Genomic DNA, 18,623 nt, shown 5'->3' with positions numbered 1-18,623 from the left:
TATGTCCACCTGTTCCCTCACCTGCCTCTGCCCTCCCACTGCTGTAGAGGACCTGTATGGCAGCCCAAACAGGCCGTCGGTACAGAACGTACATCTGTAAGGCACCCACACACCTCCCCACCTGTCACCTGGCCAGCCTTCCACCCGCATTCGTGCCTCAGCTTCCTTGTACGGACCTGTACAGACTGTATGGCCAACCTTCAGCCCTCTGCCAGCCCCCTCCCACCTCGCCCCCACCCCACAGTTCTTCTTAATCCTCCCCTCTGATAGCCTCTAGGTGCTTCCTCTCATAGTTCCCTTTGCAGTTCTTGCAGGCAACGGAAGGATCCTCACAGATTTGAAGTCAGCGTTCCAGTTTTTTGATTGGCAATGTCATCACCTTCGTCCAATCTACACTCCATATCTTCGCTGGCCATGAGAACGTGTATTTTATCCAGGGACAAGCTCAAGAAGGTTAAATTAGAGGATACATCCACTCTCTTTGCACGCATCCCTGGATCTCACCTTTCTAGGAGTCAAGCCAAAGATTGGATGCTTGCACCCCTTCCCATAGACCTTTCAGCGCATCTATTCTTTCAAGTGGTCTTTGATTCTCCACCCTTTCAGCTTGTTGTATCAGGTTTCTTATAGTCTCATAGACCCATTGGTCTTCCAAAGACTTTAATAAACTTTCTTTCTTTCTTTCTTTTCCTGAGATCGTTTTAGTAGTGTCACAGACTAGCCCTCAACCCTTGGCTCTAAACAACGTGGAATTCAGGGATACATTACTTGCCCTACATAAGAGTAAAAGCCCTAGCTTGGATGGGTCAACCCCTTCCTTTTTTATTTCCTTTTGGGATGATATTGGTTACCATGTCACATCAGCTCTCCCGGGCATTTGGGACTCTCGTTTTATGCCTTCCTCAATTTTGAAGGTCTCATTCATCTCATCCCTTAAGGGAGAGAACAAGACCTCAATCACACAGTGAAGGCCAATCACATTTATGGGCAAATCTTGTAAAACCATGGCAACGGCAATTTGCCTGTGACTATGGCCGTTCCTTCTAGAATTGATTCATGATATGCAGATGGGATTTGTGCATGGCTCAAATATCTTTGGATATAGCTTTTCTTTTTGGGAGGCTTTCAGTGGGCAAGCATATTGCTATCCTCCTCTTGGATTTTGAAAAAGCTTATGACATCGTAGATTGGTTAGATTCTTGGATTATGGGGGTTTCATCACTTTATGGATTATCACATGGTCATGTTCTCATCAAAGGTACAATAGGGGACATATTTCAGATTTCTAGATTAGTTTGGCACGGACCCTCTACTTTATTTGTTTGTGGAGGAGGCAATGAACCTATTCCTCAGATCTCACTGAGTCCACTTTGGGGGCCATGATGGCTTGGAAGACTAAACAAGATGATGATAAAGCTGCCTCGACCTCCACGAACACAATATAGTAGCTTTGAACGTTGTAGTAAAAGCCTAATCAAAGGATTTTACAGGAGAGTACACTCATAAAGACCACAAAGAGGAAGACTCTCAAAGCGTTCTACTTATCTCTCTCGGAGTCTTACAAAGACTATTTTGTTGGAATTATAGCCATGAATCATGGCAGTGACCAATATATGACTAATAAGTGGGTTAGGGGCACTTTTCCCTCATTAGAGGTTTCCCCTCTCTAGCTATAGTTAGTGGGTTGGTTAGGTTTTGTCAAATAGACAAAACCCCCAATCTTGTATTGTTATCTTATCTCATGACAATACCACTATGTGTTGCTCTCTTGCACTCTTGCTCACATTGCTCACCTTGCTCTCATTGCATTCCTTCAATTGGTATCAGAGCAAGTTCAAGTTCCTACTCAGCACCTTGTGCATCTCCCAAACCAACTCCCCTATCAAGATTTAGCTTGACATTTGCTGCAGGTTCATCTACGCCAAGCTCTACAGCCCACCAATTTTAGTGATCTGCATGGGTGTGTGCCTAGTCATAGGTGGCAAAGCTGCAGCAAAAGGATGCGTGATGATAAGTGATCAGGTGGTGTAGGCCAAAGACTGCGTTGCGTGAAGCAATGTAGAGATGCCATGTGTCAAGCTATGCAGTGTTCTGAACAAATAGATTGTGTCTCATTATTACACTAGTGCGCCTTCATGACATCGAAAAAATTTTCGACAAGGTTGGAGATTATGATACTAGGCAGTCCACAAGTGGCAATTGTTTCTTTTTTAATCATGCTTGCATTTCTTCGTTGAGCAAGAAACAAACTACTGTGGCTACCTCCTCATGTGAAGTTGAGTACAAGGCAGCTTTCACAGCAACACTTGAGTGTGTTTGGCTGCGCCGTTTATGTGCTGATCTTCATCTCTCATTGGAGGGGGGTCCTTCTCCAATTCTCACTAATAGTGAGAGTGCTATAGCAATGGCCAAGAATCCTATGTTTAATGCCCGCACAAAGCACATTGAGATTCACTATCATTATGTCAAAGAGAAGTTGCACGCAAGGGAAATCAATATGATCTATGTGTCCACACATGACAATGTTGCAGACATATTCACCAAAGCACTTCCACGTGAGAATTTTGAGGCATTTTGCACTGCCCTGAACTTATCTCCTTTTGGTGATTGATCATTTCCTTGTACATCATCACATTGGCACTCCAGGGAGGTGTTGGAATCATAGCCTTCTCTGAATTAGGTAGCCAACATTGGATTTACTAGGGTAAGAGAGGTATTTCGATCAAGTATGTGGGCTGCGAGGTTGGCACAGGTATCTCCTCCAGGCCACAATTTGCTTCAATGTTAAAGAGTATTAGGAGAAATCTTCATTTTTGGAGCTCTAACAAATTGGATCTTGCCTCTAGAGTTGTTGTGGTCAACCGAGTGCTGTTAGCCGCTGCCTAATTTGATTGTTCATATTCATTCCACTCACAGGGCTATATTGCCCAATTAAGAAGGCCTATTGAAAATTGGAGGTCAAAGGACTTATGCAAGGGCAAGAGCTGTGAAATGAATTTTTCTTGCATTGAATTATTTTTGCACTACCTCCTCGAGTGGTGATTGGCAAGATAGCACCAGCTTATTGGATATGGGAAGCAATGGAGGAAAGTTGGAATGCAAGGAGGAGACAACAAGTTGAGGAAACTTAAATGTACTTACAAATGGATAATGTGAAAGTACAAGAGATGACCTAAATAGGTCCCAAAGTCAACCAGTCAACTTAAGACTAAAATGACCTAGGTATAGTAGGTGTCTCCAATAGGACTAGTGTCCTAACTAGCCTAAAAGGCCATACCACATGTCAACAAACCCCCCTCCACGGTAATGGTTGAAGTATCCTGGATACTATCTCAGGTATACCTGCCTATATCATGGTTGTACATATTCGTCCGTGATGGATATAGCAAGCTATGATAGTATAGGGAAACATAATCATGTGACAAATGGTACCAAGCGTAAAGCTTGCCAAAAAGCTTCAAACTAGGTTGTGTAGAGCCTTTGTGAAGAGATATCCTAGGTTATCCTCCACGGAAAGCAGGAGAACTGTATATCTCTAGCTGATAGTCTCGCTCTTGAACATAATGATAGTGCACCTCAATGTGCTTGGTATGCCCATGAAAGATAGGATTATACGCAACGAGCAAAGCAATCCGGTTGTCAATGTAAATCATGGTAGAAGATGCCTAGCTGACATCAAGATCTACAAGTAACTTGCGAAGCCAAACAACTCTATAGTGGCTATGAAGGCTGGCCTGTACTTAGCTTCACAACTCAAAGGAGCAACTATAGGCTGCCTCTTGCTGAACCAAGAAATGCATGAAGAGCCAAGCACAAAATAGTTGCCGCTATGTGACACTCTCGTGTCGTAACAACTTACCTAATCACTATTCGTGAATGCACGCAAAACCAATGAAGACAGACCACCATAGATTAGTCCCAAATGTTGTGTGGCCTTCAAGTAATGGAAGGCCCACTTCACTACCTACCAATGCTATGTGCTGGGCTTGTGCATCTACATGCTTAACTGGGAAACAACATATTGCAAATCAAGCTGGGTATGACGTAAGTAAATAAGCCAGCCCATAGCCTGCTGATAAAGAGTGGCAAGTGTGCCATAGGCACTAAATGGGTTTACAGAAAGCTGGTGGCAGTATAGATTACTACAACTTCCGCCTTGTTGTGAAAGGCTATGCACAACACCACGGCATTAACGTTGAGGAGACCTTTTCTCCCACTTCATGTATTATGACCATTTGGTGTGTCATTGCCATTGCATCACATAGGCATTGGGAGATTCATCAGCTTGATAGACATAAAGACAGCCTTCCTTCATGGTGATCTACTTGAAGAGGTCTATGTCAGCCAACCTCAAGGATTCTTCTTTTTTTTTGCCAAGAAAAGGACTTCTACTAAGTATGAAAAAAACCTGCGAGAGCGAGCCCAAGGCAGAAATACATCATGCAAGCATGAAAATGAACACCCTGGTATAATAAAGCTGGCACGTCATACAACTCCCATGTGCCATTTGCATGAAGGGAGTCAATTTCAGCTCTCATGGCATCCATCCATTCCCTCTATCAAATGCATCCTTATGGCATAAGGGGTTCTTCATTGCAAGCACTGGCAATCAATGCAACATCAAGCAAATTGCCATGCATTTGGTTTTTACCATCTATGGTGCAGGCAGCCAAGGGCTTAGCTTGCTTGCTGTCCCTGAGAGTCTCCAAGAGCCACCTTGGGACTGTTTTCTGCTGTCTAATGACAGCCCTCCCTTTCCTCTAAAACTGCCTATTCAATAGCGTGATCATCAAGTGGCTGCAAATCAGGCTGAACTTTGTCATCATGAGGAGGCTGTGCACTGCTGGAAGCATTGGGAGTTGTACCCTGCAACTGACCACTGCCTTCCTGCGCTGCCCGTGCTGCCTCTCTTCTTGCACGCTATCTCCTACTCGCTGCCTTCCTGCCCACTGCCTTTCTGTTCGCACCTGCCCGTTGCTGCTGCTGCTGCGAATTCGTCATCTTGCAGCCTCTTGTCCACAACCTGACCTGAGTTGTACCCTGCAACTGACCACTGCCTTCCTGCGCTGCCTCTCTTCTTGCACACTATCTCCTACTCGCTGCCTTCCTGCCCACTGCCTTTCTGTTCGCACCTGCCCGTTGCTGCTGCTGCTAGCTCCAAAGTTTTTTTTAAACTCAATTTCTACAAATGGAAGATAGTGATACGCTAAGAGATCACTTGGCAAAATCAATCTCTTGTCCATCAACTTGCAAGTTTGAAATGTGCACTGGATGATGAGGACAAGATGGCTGTTCTTATGAAGAGTATGGAAAGGGTTCCCTCTTTTGAACAAAAACTTGAAGTACTAAGGCTTGCCACTACCACATTTGATGATATGGTAGCCCTACGTACTGAAAAAGACAATCACAATAAGGAATCCCTTGTAACCTATCCTACTGATCGGGCACTTTCCTCCACAAACAAATCGAAGAAGCAAGATGATCATCATGCTAACTTGGTTAGCAGAAGACCAAGTACTAAAAGAGGCACCTATAGAGATCCAGGCGCTTACAGCTCAAGTCTTAGGCTTCTCCATTGAGGAGGAGGATGATGTTTGGGTCTTTTAGGCCCCCTTCTATCTGTGTGTTCCTATTGAGTCAATAAAGGTCCTCTTCCTTAAATAGTCCCTCTAAAATGATGTATGCATTTGTGGCTTTGACGTCAATAAGGATACTCTGTGGGTAGTCCCCCAAAAAGTAATTATATTGGGTGTTTACTCTTATGGCTATGCAATACTTTGAACTCGGTTCATAGTAAGGGGGGTGACGAGTGATGGTCTACCCTTTCCAGTAGCAAGCTGACTGAGAAGTCACTATCACACGAGAGGTGTTGGATAGTTGGACTTGCTCTTTGTAGTATTACGGTGCAGGGGGGATCGGTTTACTCCTTGCGTGTTGGGTCTCACACTCTTTGCTCTGAGGGGGGATGTTGGAGAAATCATAGTCAAGGAGTGTATTCTAGTGTGTACTAGAAACTAGTTTTATGAGTCTTTGTGTGAGAGAGTGCCAGTTATCCCATATACATATGGTACTTGAGTGTGTGTGTCCACTCTATATGAGTCTTGTACTTTCACTTGTCACATCAATCAACTCAATGGAGCTTTTGGTCATGTAAGTGATTTCATTTTGGTTCTTGCCTTTCCTTCCATTTCATTTCCAGTTCGAGTTATGCTTCCTTCCTTCTAGCTCCCTTGTCTCCTTCCCTCCTACTTCCAGTTCCTTCAATAAATAGGACTGGTGCCTGCCTGTGTGGGTGCACATAGTTGGCACCATAATTGCATCCAACCAAAGCTTATTGGGCAAAGAATTCCCCGTGTCTCGCCATTCCCATAAATGTCATGTTCTTCCTCTCTGCAAATCCATTCTGGAGTGTATGGCAATTGACACCGGCTGCAAAGAAATTTGAAAATTCACTCACCCGCCTTGTCAATGCTGAGGGTCAAGGTTTGCTCACACTCACGTTTTCAGCCATAGCAAGAAAGTTCTTGAAACAAGAGATGACATCAAACTTGGCCTTCAAAGGATAAATCTGAGTATGTTGGGTGAAGTCATCCACAAGGTGACAAAGTATAAATAGCCTCCAAGTGATGTTGTCCGCATCGGCCCGCATAGATCACTATGCACCATATGCAACTTCCTAGATGCACCAACAATCCCATCTTTTAGAAATGAGAATCGATGCATTTTGCCCAACAAACAGCCCTCACAAACATGTTTGGTAAGTGCATGCATGGGTGGATGTCAACCACCATGTCCTTGGAATATATTTTTACCAAACTGCCATAATTGAGATATTCCATTCTCTCATGCCATAGATGTGTACTCTGAAATGGCAAATTCAGCAACTGTATGTGCTTTTGAAACAGTCCGTTTGTCACATGCATCAATTGGTACAACCCTATGGAAAGTGTGTGAGTAAGCAATACACAGTTATCATGCCAGTTGTCATACACAGCACAACGATAACCATCAGAAATAACTGAAAGCCATTTGTGGAGATGGTTGAGATAGAAATCAGCTTCTTCTTCTTCTTTTTTCAAAAAGAGACTTCTATTATGTATTAAAGAAAACCGTTAGAGCAAGCTCCATACGGGATACACCATGCAATGCATGAAAAGCTCAAGAGCCAAAAAGAAATCAGCTTCTTTTTTTATCCTGGAACATATAGCACTTCCAATGGAGTCATTGCATCCCTTGACACAAAAGTGACATTTGTTCAATCCCTTTCATTGGATAAGATGTGACAGTGTCCCCATGTGGAGCATCACACAAGGACTGTCTTCAATAACTTGACCTCATTTCATGGTCTCATAAAATCATCTTCGTCATGTTCAACCTCATTAGTATCTCAGATTCTTCAGCAATTGGCAGGTTCGGTCTCTTTTCTACTAGCACTTGCTCAAAGATATAACCAGGTCCTCCTTTATCAAAGATTACATCCTTGCTAGTGATGATATTGCATGCTTCAAGATACTAGATCGTATAGGCCTTTGGACCATCACTATAGCCAAAAAGCATACCTTTAACTGATTTATTATCTAGTTTCCTTCTATTGGCATCAGGGATACGAACATAAGCCATGCAACAAAATATCACCTACAATGCCCTTGTCTGTATAGAATCCAAAGTTGCTGTAGTCAGGATCTCTAGAACAGTGCAGAAACAAGCTCCAATGGAGGACGAAATAGCTATGTACTCATTGGGGAAGCCTGGAAAGCACAGTATTATACCTCGGTACATAATGCGAAATGAGCAGCAGATGCTTCTGTGCAATAGCTGCAGGTAGAGGCTGCTGCGAAGTGAAGTCACTAGCAGCAAGCTCCCATGCAGCCTCTGCAAGTTCAAACATCGGGTAGAAGAGAGTAGGTGTGTGTGACAGTGCATAAGCATGCTACAGAGCATGGATGTACTGCATACAAACTTACAGAGCTGCATGAATGGCTTTGTGGGTCGCAAGCATAGACCAGCATGCATGGCATTCTGGCTCATGCGCATGCAAACACTGCATGCAACCTCAGATCTACATGCATGGCTTTCCATCCCATGCATGAGTACACAAACATTGCATGCAAACTGATAGATCTTCATGCATAGTTTTCCAACCCATGTACGAGCATGCAATCACTGCATGAAAACTCAGATCATCATAGATTGCTAAGCACCTAGACTCAAGCATGCACATGCAACTCCATAAGCATGCATGCATGCCAAAACTTGGAAGTCCCAAATATGTAAATACTTGCAAAACAATAGAAATTTGATAGGAAACCAATCGATTGGATTTTCCTCCAATCAAGTGCGCACGCCCACCTAGTCTTATCTCATTTTCTGAAAATGTTTCTTAAAGAACAGCAATGCAGTCACTCTCCTCTACCTTTATGGGTTATGAAGAAGGTAAAACTTGCAGCAGAGATTGAAACATTAGAGACAGATTGTATTTTGGGGAAAGTTGTTTTTGTAACTCCCGCTTTCAAAGTTCCAAGAATTCAATAAACAGACTGTGAAATCCTAGGACCATTCTTTTATTTTCATTGATCATACCAAAGCTTCTGGTCCTGATCTTGACTTGTAAGATGAAAGTTGTGGTCAGCATATAAGTACGACAAAGAATTTAATTGTCAACGTACGTCTCAAGGCACGAAGAGATATAAGAAACTTACAAAATGAATGGCTGGCAATACGTGTGCATCTGAAACTAGATTTTGTGACAAGAAACACATCTTAACGTTGTTGCAATAGACCCATTCATTCTCACCTTCAATCACTGGTCGCCTTTAAGATCACAGTACACTCTTCAAATGAGGCAATGAGTCATATAGAGACTCGTGAGCTCTGCTCCTGCGAGCCCTCCTCCCTCCTTCCATAGCTCTACCTCCCTACCCTCCTCCGCCTCACTCCCTCGCCCTCGCCCCCCCTCGCCCTCGCCTTACCCCCCTCGCCCTCGCCTCACACCCCTCGCCCCTCGCCTCGCCCCGGCCCCACGCCTCGCCTCACCCCTCGACCCTCAGCCCTCCCGCGCCACCACACCCCGCCCGCAGCCCTCCGCCCCTGCCACTCGCCCTCCGCACTCGCCCCTCGCCCCCCCTCCGCCCCCTCGCCACTCGCCCTCAGCCCTCGCCCCTCCGCCCCTCCGCCCCTCGCCCTCCGCCCCTCGCCCCTCGCCCCTCGCCCCTCGCCCCTCACCCCTCCGCCCTCGCCCCTCACCCCTCACCCCTCGCCCCTCGTCCCCGTCCCTCGCCCCTCCGCCCTCACCTCCACCGCTGCCCCTCTCCCTCATTGTCGATCTCTGCCCTCCCCCCTCCGCTCCCGCCTCCGACCTCCGCCCTCCGCCCCCCTCCGCCTTCCACCCTCCGCCCCCGCCATCGCCTCCTCTTCCTCCACCCCGCCTCGCTTTGCTTCGCCTTTCCTCCTCCGTCACACCCAGTCTCCATCCCTCGTCTATCTCCCCCCTTTTTGGTGGCAGCCTCTTCTTCATCGGAGGTCTCGCAGTTTGTCTTGGCGGTATGGCGGCTCCCTGCCCGGAACCGGAGGCCCAGCCGAACCCTCCCTCTCCAGATGCCTACCGCGTGATCCTGACAGAGCAACAGTCGTCTCGGGTACAACAGGTTGCCAATGACTTTGCCCTCACTTCCGTTTACGGCAGAGTCATTGGACACTCTCCCTCCAGACCAGCCATCAAGGACTGGCTCCAGTCCACTCTTATGCTACAGGACAGCCACATCGAGGAGGTGGCCCTTATGGGAAGGGGCATCTTCTGGCTTAAACTCTCCTCGCGAAAGCTGCGAGCAACCTGATTGCTGGTTCCCCCACATCTGTGGATGGAAAGATCATCATGATAGTCCCTTGGTACCGAGGATTCAGCGCAGCGGACTTTGATGCTCGTTTCCGTATACCTCGCCACCCAGTGACGCTAGTTTTTCCAGGCCTTGCTGCTAAGTTGCGGCCGATAGTCAGGGACCTGGGTTCCCACTTTGGCTGGGTGATGCATGACACTTTTGTCGACGCGGTTACTGCGGCAGGAGCTCCCAGAGTCCGTGTGGCTGTGGCAGACCCTGCGTCCCTCCCTGCAGTGATTGAGATCGTGACAGATGCTGGCAGCATTACTCAGAGCATGGTAGTCACAGGACAGCCAGGCCAGTGCCTGAGGTGTCACAGCTTTGGGCACCTGGCTGCTGCTTGTGCACGCTTCTCCAGTTCCTTTCGGCCCCCCCCGCCCCCCCCCCTCAGCCCCCTTCCCCTCCCTCCAGGCAGCCACGTCAGGAAGAGCAGAGGCAGCCGGAGTCCGGTCCAGAGGTGGCTGGCGGCCCGAGGTCAGAAGGAAAAGAGGAAAGAATAAGAAGACTTCTGACAAAGGCAAGGAGGCAGAGGTCACCCAACCTGCAGCAGCGCCTCAGAGACCTGACAGAAAGCCGCCCCAAGGTCCTGGGAGAGCTTCTTCTTCGTCTGTAGCCCGCCCTCCGCAACCTCAGGTCCCCCCCTCTTCCGATCCCCAGCTCCCTTCCACTCAGCCCCAGCCCCTACCCCAGCCGCAGCCCCCTCTTCCTGACCCGCAGCATCAGCGCCCGCCTCTTCCTCTTCAGCCCCCTCCTCTTCCTCTTCAGCCCCAGTCCCAGCTCCAGCCCCATCCCCCCTTCCCCGCCCCTCTCAGCTCTTCTGTAGTGTCAGCTGCACCGGTGGTTCCTCAGCCGAGGGCAGCTCCCACTCCCCCTCCTCCGCCCCCCTGCTAGTCACTTCCGTGGAGTCTGAGTTGCCTACCCCTCAGCCTCCTTCCCCTTCCCCACCCCAGGCAGGGCATCCCGAGTCTGCACCACCCCTGGAGCAGTCTTCCCTGTCTGCTAGCCCGACCCCCTCAGTTGCAGACTCTGGCGGGCCTCAGCTCCAAGAGAGAGAGCTTCCTCGCGACTTCTACAGATCTGGTCCCTGGGATTACTTGGATGTGGCCGACCTTGGGACCTTCCCTGCTTGCCTCGACATCAGTATCTTCCTGCTCCGTAAAGGGGCGGATGGGAAGATCGCAGCCTTGGTGCCGAGGGATGGCCCCAGCTTTGCTTTCACCTTTCTCAGCGATGGCACCGAGACTTGGACAGACGACTCGGTCTGGGAGGCTCTCAGAGAGTAGACGCACGCTCAGATTTGCTCCTGGATAGGCCCATCGGGTGGACAGCTTCTTGAGACTCAATGGTCCGAGGGTGACGTGCGCCTGCGGTGGCGTTGCGCCGCCAAGCGTTTCAGATTGATTGTGATCCTCAGGCCCCCTCTGTGGTGGCCCCTTCCCCAGGATGTCAGAGCCTGGACTCCTCAGAAACTTCGCGCCTTCTACGGGATGACTACCTCAGAGATCTCGAGTTGGCTCGACAAAGCGTTTATCCATGGCACCAAAGGTCTCACGCCTTTGCTAAAAGTGTTGAAGAACGGGCAGGATGACCCCGCCTCCCCCTCCAAACCCTCACAAAAGCGTCAGCGCCTTCATTCCGAAATTTCAGCCTCTTCATCGACCTCAGCCGCGAGCAAACAGTTGTTCGCAGCCTACCAGTCCTCATCATGAGCTTACACCTTGTCTCCTGGAACGTGAACGGGTTTCATTCTTCTGGCACCCGTGGTCCTAGGAAACTCATCTTGAGACAGGAACTTCAGCCAGCAGTGATTGGTCGCTTGGATATACTCCTGCTCCAGGAGCATAAGCTTTCAGTGGCTCATTCCCGTAGCTGCGGGAAGATCCTCCCTGGACGCTCTCGCACTTATTGGGAGCCCTCGATTGGTGCATAGGGGAGGAGTGGCGGTGTCTGTACTTCCGTTTGCGAGTCGTTTGCCCAGGGAGTTTTTGGTCATGGTACGTTGATCCCAGGCCGTGCACTTTGGGTTGGCCTAGAGTTGGAGGGCTCCAGAATAGGAATCCTCAACATCTATGCACCCACAGACCTCCGATGCAGAGCCACTTTCTGGAGGACACTCACAGAGATTCTCCCAGACATGGATTCGTGGATTGTTGGAGGTGACTTCAACAATCTGGAGACTTTGGAGGACCAGCAGGGCAGAGGACCAAAGTTTACAGGTATAGCTCAGGCAAAGCAGGCCGCGTGGGACTCCTTTATCTTCGCGACAGGAGGTAGGGACAACTGGAGAGACCCGTCCTTCCGCCGATGGCACGGGAGCTTGGACTTCTCATGGGGCTTCCGCAGGGAAGGAGGCAGACTCCTGGAGAGATTGGACAGATTTTATGTCAGTGATTGGGCCATCAGCAGAGGTGGTCAGGTGGGTATAGTGCCAGGGACGACACTCTCCGACCACGCGCCAGTGCTCTTATCACTAGACTCGGCAGCTCGGTCCCTTCCTCCCCGTTCGTGCAGGATTCCTGATTCCATCTTCTCTAGGGAGGAGGTGCGCAGTAGTATCGATAGCCTTTGGGACAGAGATTGGGGCACGTGCGTGGATCTGGTAGAGTCGGTGGCGTAGGCTTTGCAGGAGTCCAGCCAGATTTGCCAGCTCGTAGCCCTTCAGGTTCGCCAGGAGTGGTGGGGCAGAGAGAGAGCTCTTCGTAGGGACCTCGCCTCCATTCAGCGACTCCAGCAGGCAGCTCCGGGTTCGGAGGAGCTTCGGGTCCAGGTCCTTCGAGCCAGAGCCCTTCTTGAGGAGACTCTCCAGCGTCGCTCAGAGTTTTCTTATCACGCCTCCCTCTCCTACTGGGCTCGGAAGGGCGACCGAATGAGCAAAGAGTTCTTCAGGATGCATGGCCAGAGGGCAGCAGGTGATCAGCTCCGGAGTCTTCGAACAGCGGAGGGGCACATCGTTACTGATCCAGAAGAGGTCTTGGGGTTGGCTACCGACTTCTACAAGACTCTTTTCCAGCAGGAGCAGCTTGCCCCCCGTACTAGACGTTCCCGCGAGGAGGTGTGGAGGCACATTCCAGCCCTTGTTCAGCCCAGCATGCAGACGACGTTGATGGCACCGTTCACTACTGTTGAGATGTTGAGATGCAGGAGGCCTTGATGGCCATCGATGGGTAGAAATGCCCTGGCGAGGATGGGCTCTCTCGCGCTTTCTTCACCTCTTTCTGGGATCAGATCCATCAGCCCCTCCTAGCAGCCCTCCAGAGGATTTTCAGCAGCGGACATATGCCAGAGAGCCTCTCTTCGGGATTGATTTGCCTCATTCCGAAGGGAGGATACCGACAGGAGATCCGTCAGTGGCGCCTGATCACTCTCCTCACCACTGCCTACAAAATCCTTGCCAAGATGATCAGCGCCAGAGTTCGGCCACTACTTCCTGACCTCATTCATGACACTCAGACAGGCTTTGTCCAAGATCGTAGTATCCTGGATAATGTCTTTACCTTCTCAAAGGCGACGGAGTGGGCTCAGCACAGCGGGTCGCACTTAGCCATCCTACTTCTCGACTTTGAGAAGGCCTACGATCGAGTGGACTGGTCCTTCCTAGAGGGTACTTTGGAGAGACTGGGATTCCCACTAGGATGGATTCAGGGTATCTCAGCATTATACAGGACAGCTTCCAGCAGGGTCATCATCGGCGGCAGGATGGGAGAGCGATTTCGATTGGAGAGATCAGTGCATCAGGGTTGCCCCCTCGCTCCTTACCTGTTTCTCTTCTTCGCCGAGGCGATGACATACTACCTTCGGGCGAGGTCGACCGGGCTCCGGGGTGTTCGCCTTCCCATCAGGGAGGACACGGAGCTCCTGGACTCGGAGTATGCAGATGACACAACGCTGTACGTTCAGGATGATGAGATGATGCTGGAGAGGGTGAGGCTGGCCTTAGAGGTCTTCTGCTCGGCAGCCGGTGCGAAAATCAACTGGAACAAATCAGTTGGTTTTCTCACAAACCCTGGGGCTTGCTCACAGTGGGGGAGGTTTTTGGGTTTCAGATGGATCCCGCGGGGGCAGACAGCTAGATATCTCCGCTTTCAGGTCGGCCTGGACATCACGCCAGCTCAGCAGTTTCTCCCGGTGCTAGATTCCATTCGACGGAAGCTGGCTTTCTGGAGTACTGCTAAGCTCTCTCTTGCAGGTCGTCCTCTTGTAGCCAACCAGGTTCTCTTGGCCACGGCCTGGTATGTGGCTTCTTGTTGGTGCTTCTCGAGATCCAGCGTGGCACAGCTCAGAAGGATGGTCCGGAATTTCCTGTGGTCTGGGGGGGATGGTCTCAGAGATACCAGAGCCAGGGTAGCCTGGCAGACAGTCATTCTTCCGCAGGCTAAGGGTGGCTTGGGGGCCATTGATCCGGAGCTTCAGAGTCAGGCCCTGCTGGGCAATTAGTTATCCGCGGTTTGACCCCAGGGGGGCAAACGTGGAAGATGTTACTTCAGTAGGGGATCAGTTCTTGCGTCCTGCGCCGAGGTGGAGAGTGGCTACCGTCCCTCTGGTGGATCTTCACCTCTGCACCGCTTACTCACCCCCGCTCCCCGCTCATTCGTAGCCTTCTTATGGTTTGGAGGCGACTCCGTCTCAGTCTCCTCCAGTCCCCTCCTAGCAGTCAGGAGGAGATCGACCGTCAGCCGCTCATCTGGAACGATCAGGTCAGAGATACCTTGGGCCTTCAGCTAGGGGAGAGGTCACATATCCTGTGGGACGGTTGGATGCGGGGGCCAGCCCGGTCCCTTCGAGTTTGGAGGGACACTTACAGACACTTCGAGACCGTTGCTCTAGCAGCCGCAGCTAGAGGTGTCCGTGGAGCTCAGGCGAGACGCACAGAGATAGACCGAGCGATTCCTGCCGGTTGGTTGGTTCCACCCGAGATTCAGATCCTCATGCCCGGTGATGACCGTTGGCTTGGACAGTTCACCCCCCGTGGCATCCCACTGGTGGTTGCAGGCCGGATGGACGACACCTCTGTTTCCTTCTTCGCGGTTTTGGGGGACGGCCGACTCAGGAGAGAGGGTGTGCTCATCGACCCCCTTCTTCTGTGGCAGAGGGTTCGGGTCGTAGGCCTCGTGGGGAAGGTTTGGCGGATCGATCCTAGTATAGAACAGGATCACCTGCAGTTATGGCGACTCTGGCTTTGGGAGGGGCGGACCCTGTCAGAGCTTGATTGGGACCCAGGTGAGTGGAGATGGCCAGAGGTTGTGGCAGGCCAGGGACCGACCCCTCTCTTCACTTACAGCACGACACTGGGCACGAGAGTTCTCGGGAGGATGCAGAGCCGCCCGCCCACCCAGCGGCCCAGTTGGTATGCTCAGGGTATCTCCAGGCTATTCTTGCAGGCCTTCTAGAAGGCCTTGTGGGAGAGCTGGTGGCCGCGGAAGATTTCCTACTTCCTTTGGCTACTCGCCCACAAGGGTCTTCCAGTGGGGAGCTGATTGCGGCAGATTGGTCAGGATGGACTTTGTCAGATTTGTCTTGAGGACGAGGAGTCACCAAAGCACTGCCTGTGGAGCTGCCCTCGCGCACAGGAAGTGTGGAGGTGGACCTTCGGGATCCTTACTCGCGCAGCACCGGAGCTAGGTTTGATCACCTTGGGCGCGTTCTGTTGGTGCAGCACCACACTTGGCTTTCATCAGTTGTTCGAGGCAGGCCCTCAGGACCCCATGTTCCTTATCACACAGGGGACTTGGGGGCCGCTTGAGGGCATCCCGCCGCACCTGGCAGAGGCGGACACAGGATATCAAGAGAGGCAACCAGTCTGGGAGATTATTAGCAGCATCGCTGGTTGGCACATTTGGACCTCGCGCTGCGCGCAGATCCTCGGTGGTACCTCTCTTTCGACTGCCCAGGTCATGGCCGACATCTGGAGTGAGATTATACACACACTCAGAGGCCAGTGGGACCAGATACAGGGAGATTCCCGGGCTGGCCGGGAGAAGCGGAGACGTTTCCTCCGAGATTGGGATACGCAGGGCCTCTTCTTCGAGCATACTTCTCAGGGCCTTCAGTGGCGCTATTCACCACCTCTCTGGCTGTTTATTCAAACCCGCCTGATCCCTCCGTGAGAGAGAGCTTTTTGTTTCCATTTAGGGCTGCGTCCGATTTGTGAACGCAGCCCCGTCAGCTGCAAAACTGACCTCTTGTATCTTGTTTTTCGAAGTAATATAATCAGCACTGTTTTTTCGGGGGGGGAAAAAAAAGATCACAGTACAAAATATAAGGAAGAAAAGCTACCTCAGGGTCATTTTGTAAATCAGCTGCATCAATAACTGGTGGAGGATGACCCAACCTTCTCAATTCGCTATAAATTGCAACTAAAGTCGTCAAATCCAATTCATCACTTGATGCTGGTACAACATTGTCAAATGAAGGCTACAAAGACAAAGAAGTATTAATTAAAGCAAAAACATGTGGCCCATTGTACAAGACCCAAACAAATATACGTAAGATTTACCCAAGGCAGCACAAAATTAGTGAAACAGGAAAAAACTGCAAGAGCCTACAGACTGTGTTTCGGATTATCCTAACAAGCTTGACGATTTTGTCACAAAAAGGTGGTACATCATGGGACACAAAATTTGTTACAGGTGTTTCTTTTATGTGCCTTTGATTATCGTGAAACAAAATTGTGCTCACTTTTCCTTAGTGCAATCCACATAATGTGCAAAACCTGCATTAAGAATAACTTCATACAAGGCAAGAGCATCTTTTTAGTATCTTCTCATTCTAGCAAGTGGTTGAATGGCCAAGGAGAATCATCAGCTCCTAGCCATTCTTCTACTTGACTTTGACGAGGCCTCTGATGGGACGGGTGGGACTTTCTTGGAGAGAACTATACAACATATGGGTTTCTCTGAGCAATCGATCTTAGGAGTTTCCTCACTGTATCATTTATCTCAGAGCCAAGTCCTCACTCAAGGCTTGCAACTTTGGGGGACTTTTGTCTTCCAGAAGGTGCTCTCATCAACTAGCATAAATCCATCGAATTTTCGACTAGTACGCAAATATCACCCCATCGGTGTAAATCCATCGGATTGTAGACTAGTGACGCTATTGCTAGATATCTAGGATGCCACATAGGCTTGGATATCACCCCCAGAGAGCTGTTCGCTCCAGTTTTGGACAACATCGAGAGAAAATTACTCCATTGGAGCTCCCCACTTTAGTAGAAAACTTGTGGTGAATCAAGTGATATTAGCCTCTGCATGGTACATGACATCGTCTTGGTGCTTTTCGCGCACTTGTATTGGCCAACTCAGGAGATTAATACAAAAACATCTTTGGTCTGGATTGGATGGCACACACGACACAAGGACGAGAGTGTCCTGGAGGACGATCATCTTGCCCTTGCAAACAGGGAGGCATCAATATTAACGAGCCTCACATCCAATGCAAGGCCTTGCTAGGCAAGCTGGTTGTTAGCGGACTATTTCATAAGGATGAGCCTTGGAACGAATTTTCACTCAAGATATTCATAGGTGCACTTCCCATGGAAGAGTTGACTAGATGTCAAGCACAAGCACAAATGCCCACATCAGACTCCTCCCCAATAGGTAGCGATCATCAGAGCTGGGAGACATATCAGGCCAGCCCTTTCACATGCTCCTCCTCAGACTCAGGTTAAGAGGGACAGGCCTCTGCCCACCATGTGAATCAGTTTTTCATTGATGACTTGGGATGTCCACTAGGCTACTAAGGATACCATCGGAGAGTCATGAAATGAACGAGAGTGTATTCCACAAGAGAGCTACACTCAACTGAAAGATCCACTAAATAGATACCAATGAAAGTACAACTCCTGGGTTATGAAATGGACTAAACTAAACAAACTAGGACTAGCCTACATAACCGTATACCATTGCATATATTCTAACAAGTCCCCCTTCAACAGTATGGCTGAAGTACTCTAAAAATGTTTCAGTAGTACCTAGCATACCTAAAATACTATGGTTGCACAAATTCTTCGATAAGTATATAGCAACCTATGGGAGTATAAACAAATAAAACAATGTCATTTCATTGTAGATGTCTCATCCCCAAGCCTTCTCAAAGGTGTATAATGTATTGGGGTAAAATCTTTTGCTGAAGATGCCTACCACGTGATGGACAAGAGATGAGGTTAATGAAGCCATCCTTATACAACCTCTAATCAAGTGGTGACAATTTTCAATGGTGATTCATGCAAGCACGAAAGACAACATTGTTTGCAGTGGTGATGCAACTCTGACTGTCACACTAAGTGAGAGTGGCCACACCATCCTGAGAATGATGCAGATCATGCATGAACTTAAAACACATGCATTCCATAGTGGCTGCGTTTGCTGTCTTATAGTCCACTTCACTGGTTGAAAGAGAGACTCTAGCTTGCTTCTTACTAAGCCATGAAATGCAAACTGAACCCAATAAGAAACAATAGCCAGAAGTGGAGTGCTTGTCATCAATGTCCCCTGACCAATTAGAGTCTGTTTACCCATGAAGGTCAATGTCACAATCTTAAAACCAAAGTGGAGAGTACACTTGAGAAAGGTCTCAAGCTTAGTAGGCATGACATACCTGAAAATTTTGACATTAGTTTGTATCGACAGCTGCTAGCCAGTCTTGCTTTGATACCAAATGTTGGAGAGTTATGAAGTGTGAAGCAAAGACATAAGAGTGAATTCCACAAGAGAGCTTGACTCAACTAGAAAGCTCCACTGAATAGTTACTGAT

The 18,623-nt window shown here is 49.3% G+C and overlaps 1 protein-coding gene across 3 annotated transcripts in view; it reads right to left on the bottom strand.

Moving 5' to 3' along the window:
* Positions 1–18,623, bottom strand: part of LOC147901272 (branched-chain-amino-acid aminotransferase-like protein 2) — a 216,258-nt gene that overhangs the window by 177,741 nt on the left and 19,894 nt on the right. For all 3 annotated transcript variants that reach the window (XM_087375482.1, XM_087375483.1, XM_087375485.1), the window contains exon 6: positions 16,149–16,286. In XM_087375482.1, coding sequence (XP_087231608.1) covers positions 16,149–16,286 — 138 coding nt within the window. The remainder of the gene's footprint in view (positions 1–16,148; positions 16,287–18,623) is intronic.

The sequence above is a fragment of the Dipteris shenzhenensis genome, chromosome 6, assembly GCF_047967505.1.
Source record: "Dipteris shenzhenensis isolate YYH24624 ecotype China chromosome 6, Dip_SZ_1.0, whole genome shotgun sequence".
Taxonomy (NCBI): domain Eukaryota; kingdom Viridiplantae; phylum Streptophyta; class Polypodiopsida; order Gleicheniales; family Dipteridaceae; genus Dipteris; species Dipteris shenzhenensis.
This window is presented reverse-complemented; position numbering and strand designations above follow the sequence as displayed.